The sequence below is a fragment of the Sorex araneus genome, chromosome 3, assembly GCF_027595985.1.
Source record: "Sorex araneus isolate mSorAra2 chromosome 3, mSorAra2.pri, whole genome shotgun sequence".
Taxonomy (NCBI): domain Eukaryota; kingdom Metazoa; phylum Chordata; class Mammalia; order Eulipotyphla; family Soricidae; genus Sorex; species Sorex araneus.
In genome coordinates this window covers 233739017-233751095 of record NC_073304.1, presented here as the reverse complement: position 1 = coordinate 233751095, position 12079 = coordinate 233739017, and the positions used below count along the sequence as shown (strand labels likewise).

The window sequence follows — 12079 nt, the reverse complement described above, 5'->3', positions numbered from 1 at the left end:
CGGAGGGGCCCGCGACAGGCGGACAGCGCCGTGTGATGACCAGGAGGACTGTGTGAGGACCCGCGGGGAAGCCCAGCCACGCGCCCCAGAATCCTTCCTGACGCCTGGCTTTATGGTGGGCGTCACTCACCCGCCAAAAGGAAGCTGCGGAGACAGAGCTGGACCCCCAGCCCCCAGCCCTGCACACGCACTAGAGGCAGGCCCCCCACCCCCGCACGGGCACTGGAGCGGGACCGCTACCCTGCATGCGCACTACACCCAGCCCAGACCTCTCACCATGTGTGCAGCCCGAGAATAAATACACGCTGGGCTCCTCTCTGAGGGACGCGCACCCTTGCCTTGTTACTGTCATTCTTCATCATGGGACTGTATTACATGCATGTGTACAGTCAGAGCACACTTATACATGTATGCACAATGTTGTGTTATGTGTACATGTGAGCACAGTGTTGTGTTATATACATACAAGTGTGTGAAGTGTCACAGTATACCCACATGTTCGAGGGTCATATTTTCACATATGTGTGCTGACAGTGTCAGGTTCATATACATGTCTGTACAGTGTCAGATCATATATTTATATAGAGTGTCATATTATACATACAAGTGCCTACATTGTCAGATAAAACGCATTCTCAGTGAAATATTCTACAATACATATATGCAGAGTCATACATATATGGGTGTGGAGTGTCAGATTATACATATACATGCATGCACAGTGTCATAATCATGTTGTACATATATGTCATTCAGCATCTAGTTATATGTATGTATATATAGAGTGTCATATTATACATGTGCATGTGAACATACTGTCAGACTGTATGTTACACCTGCCATTTTGTACATATATGTCATTCAGTGATGTACATATACATGTGAGAACAGTGTCAGGATATCATTCATGATTATTGTCATATTATACATGTAGCTGTGCATACAGGACCAAATTATACATGTGTATATAGTATCATGCTATACACATGTGTGATTGCTGTGTTTGGCTGTACAACCACATTCATGTCGGGTATCAGAGTGTACATACATGTGTGCATACAATATTGGGTTATACATATACATGTGGGTACAGTGTCACAATATACATAGACATGTGTATACAGAGGCAGGTTATACGTACATGTTCGGAGTGTCATATTATGTGTTTATTTTATTCGTTTAATGTGCCACACCCAGCAGTGCTCAGGCTGAGCCCCGTCTCTGCTCAGAATCACTCCCGGCAAGGCTCGGGAGACCCTGTGCAGTGTCAGGGACTAAACCTGCTGACAGCTGTGTGCAGAGCAGCCCTGTCCCCTGCCCCCTCCAGCCCCGGGTCTTACTCTCTTAAACGGGATCCTCCCACAGGACATTGAAACGATGCCCGGCGTTTGTGCCTTTCGGAGCTGAGCTAGCGCAGAGTAAACTCGGCAACCTGAGGGAGTCCCCGTCATTTGCCCGGGGAGTGCCGTGCAGTCACCAACCGCCTGTGGTCCTCTGGGCGCTGTTGCAAGGTTCCACCCCCACCGCCTCCCCCCCTCCCCCCCACACACACACCGTCTCCTACCTTCATTTCTGTTTCTTGTGTTGCCTCAGTAACCAAGTGTCCAATCAGCGCCGTGCTTCCAAGTCCAGAGCCCTATCTAGAGCAGAAAGGAAAGGCTTTTCAGAATCCACAGACTAATCCAGCCCAGAGGCCCCTTACGTGGTCAGGATAACCTCAGACTTCAGGGGCTGGGGCTAAGGCACAAGTAGATGTGGGGGAGGGGCGTGTAGTCAGTCCCTGTACCTCGTGAGCCTGAGCACCCCTGGGAGAGACTCTGGGGACCCCTGTCCTCCTAGGAAAGAAGGAATGGATGCTAGAGAGATCGGCGTCCCGGGAACAGACTCGTGTGTCACTTAGCAATGAGGCTGGGCTGAGGGGGACAGAGCTGGAGACTCATCCTCTGTGACTGTCCTAGAGCAAAGCACACAGCCCGGTGGTCCAGCCCCTGCCACATGGCCCAGCGTCCTGGGACCCCCTGCTCCACCCAGCCCCTGCAGGGAGGTGGGATCTTACAGTCCCCTGCACTTGTGTGCTCACTGCTTTTCTGTTCTGTTCACAGGAAGTACCTGGGTGTCTCTTGTTTGTTGGGTTGTATTTGTGTTTTTGATTGTTGTTGTTTATGGGCCACACACTGCTGTGCTCCGGACTCACTCCTGGCTCTGTGCCCAAGGGTCACTCCCTGGCAGAGCTTGGGGGACCATATGGGGTGCTGGGGCTCCAACCCAGGCCGGCTGCCTGCAACACAAGTGCCTTCCCTGCCACACTATGCCTCTGGCCCTGACTTACAAGACCCCAGCTAACATCCCTAGGTCTCTCTCCCCACGGCTTCACACACACTTTCTCATTCAATTCTCTGAGACGCTCATGGACCCATTGGACAGGTAGAAAAACTAAGACCTGGGAAGCTAAGTCATCTACAGTCACTCAGTCTGGAAGCGGCACCCAGGATTGTAGTCCATGCCTGGCCGACCCACCGACTACCTGTGCCTACCACTCCCCCACCAACGCGTGGGCGCCTGGGGAGCTGGAGGTGTCCTGCTGGGGGCTGCATCGTGGACAGCCACTTCCGGAGCTAACACCAGCCCAGATGACACCCAGATAAGGCCAGGCGCCACTTCCCCAGCCGCCTCCTCGTACAGACCCCTTACTTCCTCTTTCCTGCTGAGCGGGTACTCCAGGGCCTGGCACCCAGTCCCGCCCAGAAATGACCATGTCTGGGATGAATAACTGGGCAGTAAATCCTCGTCTATAAAAGGAAGCCACCCCAGAGGCCGGCCACACAAGCAGAGGTCATGCCAGGCACAGGTCGAGAGACCCAGGGACCTCGGCTGGTAGCGCCTGGAGCCAGGATGGTGCAGGGACCCAGGGACGTGTGGCTGCCCCCCGTTCTTCTCCTTCTCAGCCTCCCAGGTGAGTCACTGGAGTCTCAGGAGCACAGGGGCGGGGCACCTCGGGCCAACTGGCCGGGTGACACCAGCAAGGCTAAAGGCGATGATGACCTTGGATGCCAGGCCGGAGCTGAGGGCTGCCAGGAGGGAGAAGGTCGCTGGAACTGAGGGTCGAGTCTTTGATACTGGCAGAGGGCATCTGCGGTGTCCCAGGGACAAAGGGCACAGAGCTCCAGAATGAGAGTCACCTGGGGAACTGCACGGCAAGACCTGCCGGGCTCAGGACCCAGGGGACGTACAGGGCAGAGACAAAACGCGCAGTTTGGCCCCAGGACTATCGGAACACTGAGGGCAGGACCCGGCCAAAAGCAGCGATGGCAGGGGCAGAGCAGAGCCCCCAGCCGGGGTTGGATGAGTAATGTCAGTGGGACTGACCCCCAGCCACAGGCGAGTCTCCGAGAGAGGGTGGAGCTCTGAGGGGTGAGGGAAGCGCATTCCCGGGAGTGGGAAGTTTGACTCACCCTGGCCGGGCGCCCCCGCCAACCACTGGGTGAGGTCAGCAAGGCCAGCGGCCACACTGACCGCCACCAGGACCCAGACCAGGAGCCGGGGTTTCCAGGGTCTCCCAGGTGGGAGAGGGTGTGTGTCTTCATCCTGGCACCCGCCACCCCACACACACTCGGGGACACCAGGGGCAGTGGGAAGCCGGCAGCATGTGGGAGGTTGTGGGTCCCGCGGTCTTCTCTCAGGGACCGCCCTGCAGACAGGGGTGGCCAAGGCACCTCTGGAGCTGGAGCCCCTCTCCGTGGCTGCCAGAGCCCCTCGTCGTCCTTCTAGCTGTGGGGGTCTCCTCTTCAGACCCGAGTGAGCCACGAGGGTGAGAGACCCCGGAACTGGCCTGCTCTGGTAGATTTCTATTGGTTTTGATTGGGGGCCACACCATGGTGCTCAGAGGTTACTCCTGGCTCTGAGTTCTGGGATTACTCACGGGCCATATGGGATGCCTGGCATCGAACCCGGGTCAGCTGCATGCCAGGCAAACGCCTTCATCAGTGTCCTATCGCTCCAGCCCGGACCTTGGAGATTTCTGACCTTGGAGCCCCATGGGGGACTGTGAGGGAGGCTCCCGGGCCACAGGTCCGCCTGGGCTCAGGAACCCCACCCACCTGCCCCCTCTTAGCCCACTAAGGCAGGGGCGGAAGAATCATGCTTGGGCTGGAGCGCGCATGCGCGCCCGCACGCACACGCACAAACGCACACACGCACGCACGCACTCCAATCAACACAGTTCCCGGCCCCCACTCAGTCACACCCCAACACAGCTCTGCACACGCTCTCCCGCTCGGCCACACCCAGGCCCTCTTCTAGATGCTCATGCATGTGTACGCTGCATTCACACGCTCACGCTTGCACGACACGCAGCGTCACACACATGCATGCTGCGTCCACACCCACATGTTCGCGACCTGCAGCTTCACACGTATGCACACTACGTCCACACCCACGTGCTCTCGATACACAGCTTCACGCACACACGTGCTGCATCCACACCCATGCACATACGTGCAGCCCCTCCCCATGCATGCAGTGTTCACAGAATCCACAACATGGGCTGAGAGATGCACGTCGGGGGCCGCACTGTGCCCGTGACCGCTGTACGGAATGTGGGGGCCCGGGAGGAAGCCTTGTCTCCCATTGGCTGGCCCCTGCCTCCAGCTCCAGAAACTAGCAGCCCTGTTCTCTAGAATTTTCTCCCTGCCGCCCCCCACCCCCACCCCGGCAGCTGGCCCGCCCCACTTCCCTCACATCATCTTGTGAAATTCTACAGAGGCCTGAGGGATAGCCCCGACTTGCCCAATAACCCAAATGTGCAAGAGCCCCGCGACCAAAGAGGGGGGGCCCCTGGCAGGTGTCTCAGGCCACGTCTGTGGGGTTGATCCCAGGGCCCCATGACTTCTTGGTCCCTGAAGCATCTGAGGAGAGGCTCCCCCCGCCCAATAACCGAGCTGGGAGTAGCCCTGAGAACCAGGGTATGACCTGGAGTTGTTTTATGAGTGGGAACCCTGGCAAGCAGGTGAACAAGAAGATGTACAAGCAGGTGTACAAGCATAAACAGGTGTACAAGGTCTGCTGGTAGATATACACGCAGGTGTACAGATAGGTGTACGGGTAGGTGTGCCTGTACAGGCGAATGTACAAACAAACATATAGGTGCTATGACCAAGTGCCTGACCCATCCCCGGGGAGGGGCAGATCCCTGGTCACTGGTCACTGCAGCATTAAGGGAGGGAAGGGAGCAACAGCACAGCGGGTAGGGCGTTTGCCTTGCACGCGGCTGACCTGGGTTCGATTCCTAGCATCCCATATGGTTCCCTGAGCACTGCCAGGAATAATTCCTGAGTGCAGAGCCAGGAGTAACCCCTGAGCATTGCCGGGTGTGACCCCCCCCAAAAAAAAAGGAGGGAAGGGAGAAGAAAGGGAATTGAGAAGTAACAGTGCAGTTCAGAATATATTCAAAGCATCCAAAGTATATCCAAAGAATGCTGATGCGGTTCAAAATAAAGCGGGGCTGCAGGGAGGGTCCTGAAATGCTCCCACAGGCCCCTGCGGAGCTGGCAGGGCCACTCTGGTGCCTGGCCAGGCAGCGAAGCTTCTGGAGCCCCGTCAGAAGCTCCGGCTGAGACGAGCGGCCAGACCGGCTCCCGCCTGTCACTGTGGGGCAAGACTGAGACGGGGGCGGCTGTGAGTGTGAAGTTCCTCCTGCTGGTGGCAACTACGCAGACCTCAGCAGAGGAGACGCACAGCCTAGCACGCGCCTGGCTGCCCGGGTTCAGTCCCGGCACCACATGGTTCCCTGAGCACCATCAGAGCCGCCCTGGAGGCCGCTGACCCATCAGGCAGCCCCTGTAACCCCTCCACCATCAGGTGACCCCTGAAGCCCCCACACCATCAGGTGACCCCCGAAACCCCTCCACCATCAGGTGACCCCTGAAGCCCCCACACTATCAGGTGACCCCCAAAACCCCTCCACCATCAGGTGACCCCCAAAACCCCTCCACCATCAGGTGACCCCTGAAGCCCCCACACCATCAGGTGACCCCTGTAACCCCCAAACCATCAGGTGACCCCTGAAGTCCCCACACCATCAGGTGACCCCTGAAGCCCCCACACCATCAGGTGACTCCCGAAGCCCCCAGCACTGCATCCTGTTGGCCAAAAATCACTGACTCTGAAGCCCCCCACATCCTCCTGAACATCACCTGGACGATCCCCCCAAATAGCAAAGGACCACAAATACAGGGGCCGCGTGCCAGCTCCACGGGCGCACAGAGGCACATGGGACACCCCCCACTCCTCACCCTTGCATGAGAACCTGAAATCCGCCAGCGACAGAAACAGGGCTGCAGGGGCAACTCAGAGGGCACATGACTGGCACACATGGGCCCTGGGCCAGTCCCTGGCACCTCGAGACCATCAGAGCACTGCTGGGAATGACGCTGATTGCTTCCACCACCTCCAGGAAGACCTCTAAGCTTTTCCCAGAACATGCTAACCACCCCCACCAAGGAAAACAAAAACCAATCATGAAAATTGGCAAATACAACAAATCAGAGATTCCCCCCACAATGCTGGGGGGCCGTTAGATATTTACCAACAGAGCACAAATTCGAATTAAAAGCAGGATTCTGGTGGGGCTGGAGCGACAGCACAGCGGGGAGGGCGTTTGCCTTGCACGCGGCTGACCCAGGTTTGATCCCCAGCATCCCATATGGTCCCCCAAGCACTGCCAGGAGTGATTCCTGAGTGCAGAGCCAGGAGGAACCCCTGTGCAACGCTGGGTCTGACCCAAAAAGAAAAAAAAAAAAAAAGCAGGATTCTGTGGCCAAATCGTCAAATATTGGATGGGAGCCATGGACGTGCCAGGAAATCAGGAGGGGACACGCCCAGGGAGAGGGCCAGGGCCCTAAGTCTCATCACTGGGGATCCAGAGAAGGTGGAGGCCAGGAGCCAGTTTGGGGGTGTTTGGGGGGGCGGCCCCATCCGGTCCCTGAGCATCTGGGGAAGGCGGGGGCGGGGCAGACGCTGCATCTCCCACTTGTACTTCACAGGCTGCTTCTCCACCGGAGACCCCAGGACCGTGAGGGGCGCCGAGGGGGGCTCGCTGGACGTGCAGTGCCCCTACAGCCCCCGATGGGGGTTGCACGGGAAGCTGTGGTGCCGCGGGGCCCACTGGGACACCTGCAGGGTCCTGGTGCAGACCCAGGGGGTCTTCGGGCGCCAGGCGCAGGGCGAGCGCGTGGCCATCAGGGACAAGCTGGGGGCGCGCGCCTTCACCGTGACCATGTGGCAGCTGCGGCCCGAAGACGCAGACACGTACTGGTGCGGGATCCGGAAGGCGGGCTCCGAGGGGGGCGTGCGCGTCACGGTGACCGTGGACCCAGGTAAGAGCCTCCCCGCGGGCTAAGAGCAAAGAGGGGGGCTCTGTCAACCCCCCGGGCGAAGGAGAGACCCAGCGAGACAAGGAGGGAAACTGAGGCAGAGCAGCCAAGCCCTGCACCCCTATCTCCCTGCGGACTCCCCAAGGTGCTCTGCTGGGATTGGATGGGTGAGGACCTGGGCCCGATCTCTTGCGGGGAGGGGGAGCTATAGAAGGTTCCAGACCCAGGGCTGACTCAAAGGCAGAGGCTGTGAGTGCGGGAACCCACAAAGCAGCCGCCCAGACCCGGGTCTCCCGAGTTTCTTTCAGAGGCGGTTTCGGCCTCCTTGTTTGTCATTCACTGTGTGGGGGCCACCCTGGGCAGTGCTCAGGGTACTCTCGGCTCTGTGCTCAGGGTACTCTCAGCTCTGTGCTCAGAGGGTGCTCCTGGTGCTGCCACGGGCTGAGCTGAGGCCGGCCACGCAGCAGCCTTAGTGCTCTTCCCTCTCCGGCTTCCACACTGCGGGGTCGGGAGACCCCCCCCACGGTCAACAGCCTCTCCCCTCACTGCCTGACGCCCATTTCTGGAGCAACTGTTTTGGGGCAGAGAGAACTAGGGACCCCACTCCCGACAAGCCCCCCGGGGGTCGGTGAAAGAGGCTGGAAGCTGTCTTGCTCCCCAGAATCAACAGGGGCTTCCTCTGAGACCGGATGGGAGAAGTGAGGTGGCCGGGCGTGTCTGAGGGCAGGGCGTGTCTGAGGGCAGGGCGTGTCTGAGGGCAGGGGCGTGTCTGACGGAAGGGGCGTGTCTGAGGGCAGGGGCGTGTCTGACGGAAGGGGCGTGTCTGACGGGTAGGGGCGTGTTTGAAGGCAGGCGCATGTCTGAGGACAGGGGCGTGTCTGAGGAGCAGGGGCATGTCTGAGGGCAGGGGAGTGTCTGACAAAAGGGGCGTGTCTGACGGGTAGGGGCGTGTTTGAAGGTAGGGGCGTGTCTGAGGAGCAGGGGCGTGTCTGAGGGCAGGGGAGTGTCTGATGGAAGGGGAGTGTCTGACGGAAGGGGAGTGTCTGAGGGCAGGGGCGTGTCTGAGGGCAGGGGCGTGTCTGAGGGCAGGGGCGTGTCTGAGGGCAGGGGCGTGTCTGAGGGGCAGGGGCGTGTCTGACGGAAGGGGAGTATCTGAGGGCAGGGGCGTGTCTGAGGGCAGGGGCGTGTCTGAGGGCAGGGGCGTGTCCGAGGGACAGGGGCGTGTCTGAGGACAGGGGCGTGTCTGAGGACAGGGGGCGTGTCTGACAGAAAGGGGCATGTCTGACAGAAGGGGGCGTGTGACGGGCAAGGGCGTGTCTGACGGAAGGGGCATGTCTGAGGGGAAGGGACGTGTCTGAGGGGCAGGAGCGTGTCTGAGAGCAAGGGTGTGTCTGACTGAAGGGGCGTGTCTGACAGAAGGGGCGTGTCTGACGGAAGGGGCGTGTCTGTCAGGCAGGGCGTGTCTGACAGAAGGGGCGTGTCTGAGGGCAGTGGCGTGTCTGACTGAAGGGGCGTGTCTGACAGAAGGGGCGTGTCTGACTGAAGGGGCGTGTCTGACAGAAAGGGGCGTGTCTGTCAGGCAGGGCGTGTCTGACAGAAGGGGCGTGTCTGAGGGCAGGGGCGTGTCTGAGGGCAGGGGCATCCTGATGCTGGTGCGGGGGGTGTCAGGAGGAGGGTGAGTGAGTGACGGAGGCGGAGCACAAACCCCAGCCCGTGTCTGCTCTCCACACAGTGGCCACCCACACCCCAAAGCATAACAGGCGCCTGCACTCCACAGCAACCGACACCCCCAGAGCCGCCACCTCAGGCGTGTCCACCCGGTGAGTGACTGTGAGGTCCGGGTCTGCCCTTGGGGCGGCTGAGCCGGGGACCCCCTGCGCTGTGCCTGAGTCCACGGAGACCCGCCCTGCCCGTGTCCCTCCGCAGCAGCTCCCGCCCGCCCTGTCCTTGTCTCGCCTGGAGCCATCTGTCCACTCGGGTCCAGGGGAAGCGGCTGAGTATGGGGAGCGAGCTGGTGGCCGGCTGGGGATCCTTGGGGTGACGGGTGTCATCCAGTAGTGGCCACTGGACAGGAGGGGGCCCCAGTGCAAGGCAGGGGGCAGAGCGAGAGTTTGCCTTGTAGGGGTCTGTAGGTTCGAACCCCGGCACCCCATGTGGTCCCCTGAGCCCTGAGCACTGCCAGGAGTGGCCCCCAAACCAAAACCAAAACATTTGCATCGGATGCAAAGCCAGAGCTGAGGGGCCTCTGGGGAGCCCCGTGATTGCACCACAGGGAGGGTTCCTGGGGGTCAGCGGAGGCTGCTGGCCCTGACCGCTCTGCCCAACCCCGCAGGACCCACTACCTGCTCCTGGGCTTCCTGAAGGTGCCCATCCTGCTGCTGCTGGTGGGCGCCATCCTCTGGCTGAAGGCGCCCCCGGAGACACCCCAGGAGGAGTGCGAGGAGTCCCTCTACATGAACGTATAGACCCTGCCTGGCCCCCAGATGGACGAGAAACCCGAGGGACACGGCGACAGGCAGGGGAGGCGGGTGCTCCGTGCTCCCGCTAAGCTCGGGAAGGAGAGAGACTGAGCGGGATCTGAAGACCCTCGTCACCTCCGGGGCACCTGCAGCGCAAACTCACCCCTTTCTGCTGTTCCAGCCACAGCCGAGTGACCCCAAAGCTGGGAACTCAGGCCAGGGACTGGGGTCAGCAGGGTAGCCGCGTGGGGCAGAGACAGAGAGAGAGAGATGGGAGACAGATACAGAAATAAAGACAGGGGGAAAGACAGAGTGGGTAGGCAGAGATAGAGAAACAGGGAGCTAAATGAGGAGACAGACAAATTAAGAGACAGAGAGAGACAGGGAAAGAGACAGAGACAACAGAGACAGAGAAAGGTAGAGACAGAGAGAGAAACAGGGAGAGAGTCAGAGAAACAGATAACAGAGAGAGACACAGAGAGATAAAGAGAAAGAGAGGGAGGGGAGAGAGAGAGAAAGAGAGACGGAGAGGGATAGAGAGACCACGAAGACAGACTAACACAGTGGGAGAGATAGAGAGGCAAAGACAGAGACGGACAGCAAGGGAACACCTGAGCCTGCTCCCCAGCATTCCTCTCTCTCTCTCTCTCTCTCTCTCTCTCTCTCTCTCTCTCTCTCTCTCACACACACACACACACACACACACACACACACACACACACCGTGGGCGTGTCCAACTGCTGCTTTAGCCATCTCTGCTTCCCAGCGAGTTGAGCTGTTTCTGAAGATGCCAAAGAACCCAAAGTCTCTCCCTCAAAAAAACAAACAAAAAAAAAAAAACAGAAATCCAATGCATTACATGGGATGGTTGTCATTGAATTACTATTGATGCAAACACCATTATAATTGTATAATAGAATCATAACATTACCGTGAACCGTGAACCGTCTCCTGTTATTGTGTGAGTAATAATTAATAATAAATATTATCATTGGTAACGAGTTCAGGCCACCCCCAGTCCCAGGAACACAGGCCTTGCTCCGCCTCAGCTGCCTCCCCAGCCCCACGCCGTGTTTGCACCAGACTGAGCGTCCCCCGGAGCCCCGCTTAACCGTGCACAAAAAGGGCTCCTGGCACCAAGGGCTGAGACTGGCAGGACCATTTTGTTTTGTTTTATAAATATTCTTTTTGGGTTTTGGGGCCACAGCCAGCGGTGCTCAGGGGTTACTCCTGGCTCCGTGCTCAGAGACCATATGGGATTGAACCTGGGTCAGCCACATGCACGGCAAGCGCCCTCCCCGCTGTGCTATGGCTCTGGTTTCCAGCAGTTTTGGTGCTGGGGCTTCCTCACTAGGTGGGAAGGGTGTGTCCAGCCCCATCGTCACGGTTAAGGATGTGGTTGAGATTATGTGATTGCTGGCTCCTGTTCATCCGATCGCCAGAATTTGTCTATTTATTTAATTTTGGGTTTGGGGCCATACCCCGCGGTACTCAGGGCTTCTTCCTGGCTTTTTTTGCTTAAGGATCACTCCTGGTGGGGCTTAGGAGACCATCTGGGGTGCTGGGGACTGAACGCGGGTCAGCCACATGCAAGGCTAGTGCCCTCCCCGCTGTGCTATCTCCCCGACTCCCTGACACCGCAATTTAGAGATAGACATTACCGTCACATTATCTCCATCGTTATTATTACTATCAGCATTATTGCCATTATCATCAGCACCATTATTGTTATTCTAACCATAATATCACTCTCATCATGTTATTATCATCATCGTTATTAAGATGCTGAGTCTTTATTCATGGGAGTCCTGTGTTCTATGGCTGAGCGGTTTCTCTTGCCTTTTCAGTATTATCTTCAAAATCACTTCCTGTGGCCCCAAGCACGCGATCCCCACCTTACCCTCTACCCTCTTCAGGGGAATGTAGATCATTTAACTTTGCTGGTCTTTTTTCCAGTTTGGGGGCACTTCCGGCAGTGCTCAGGAGACCAGACGATGCTGGGGACCACCACGCCCGGGGCTCCCACAGGTGAACCCTGTGTTCAGCCTGTTGAGTTCCCTCTCTGGCCCCAGCTCTGCTGCTCTGCACAGGTGGCTCAGCTTCTGCATCTCACTTTCAAACCCTGGAAGTGTGTTTCTCCCCCAAACTCTGCAGTTGGCTGGCACACTACGGCCTCTGAGTAACCCCAGCTTTCTCTCAGGTTTGGCAGCAATCTCTTCATTTTGTATATGTAGGGGGTTGGCTGGGTCT

The 12079-nt window shown here is 58.3% G+C and overlaps 1 protein-coding gene across 1 annotated transcript; it reads left to right on the top strand.

The window, feature by feature from the left end:
- The first annotated feature begins 2827 nt into the window (after positions 1-2827).
- On the top strand, positions 2828-9835 carry CD300LB (CD300 molecule like family member b). Its single transcript, XM_012935725.2, has 4 exons — positions 2828-2953; positions 7041-7373; positions 9103-9190; positions 9703-9835. Exons 1-4 carry the CDS (start codon positions 2836-2838, stop codon positions 9833-9835), a joined length of 672 nt encoding a protein of 223 aa, XP_012791179.2. The 5' UTR covers positions 2828-2835.
- Positions 9836-12079: the final 2244 nt, after the last annotated feature.

Bases quoted from the DNA above. Each gene is read 5' to 3' on its own strand.
- CD300LB (XM_012935725.2), top strand. From the start codon at position 2,836: ATGCCAGGCACAGGTCGAGAGACCCAGGGACCTCGGCTGGTAGCGCCT. The intron at 2,954-7,040 runs GTGAGTCACTGG...TGTACTTCACAG, and splicing joins TCTCCTTCTCAGCCTCCCAG to GCTGCTTCTCCACCGGAGAC. The intron at 7,374-9,102 runs GTAAGAGCCTCC...CTCTCCACACAG, and splicing joins CACGGTGACCGTGGACCCAG to TGGCCACCCACACCCCAAAG.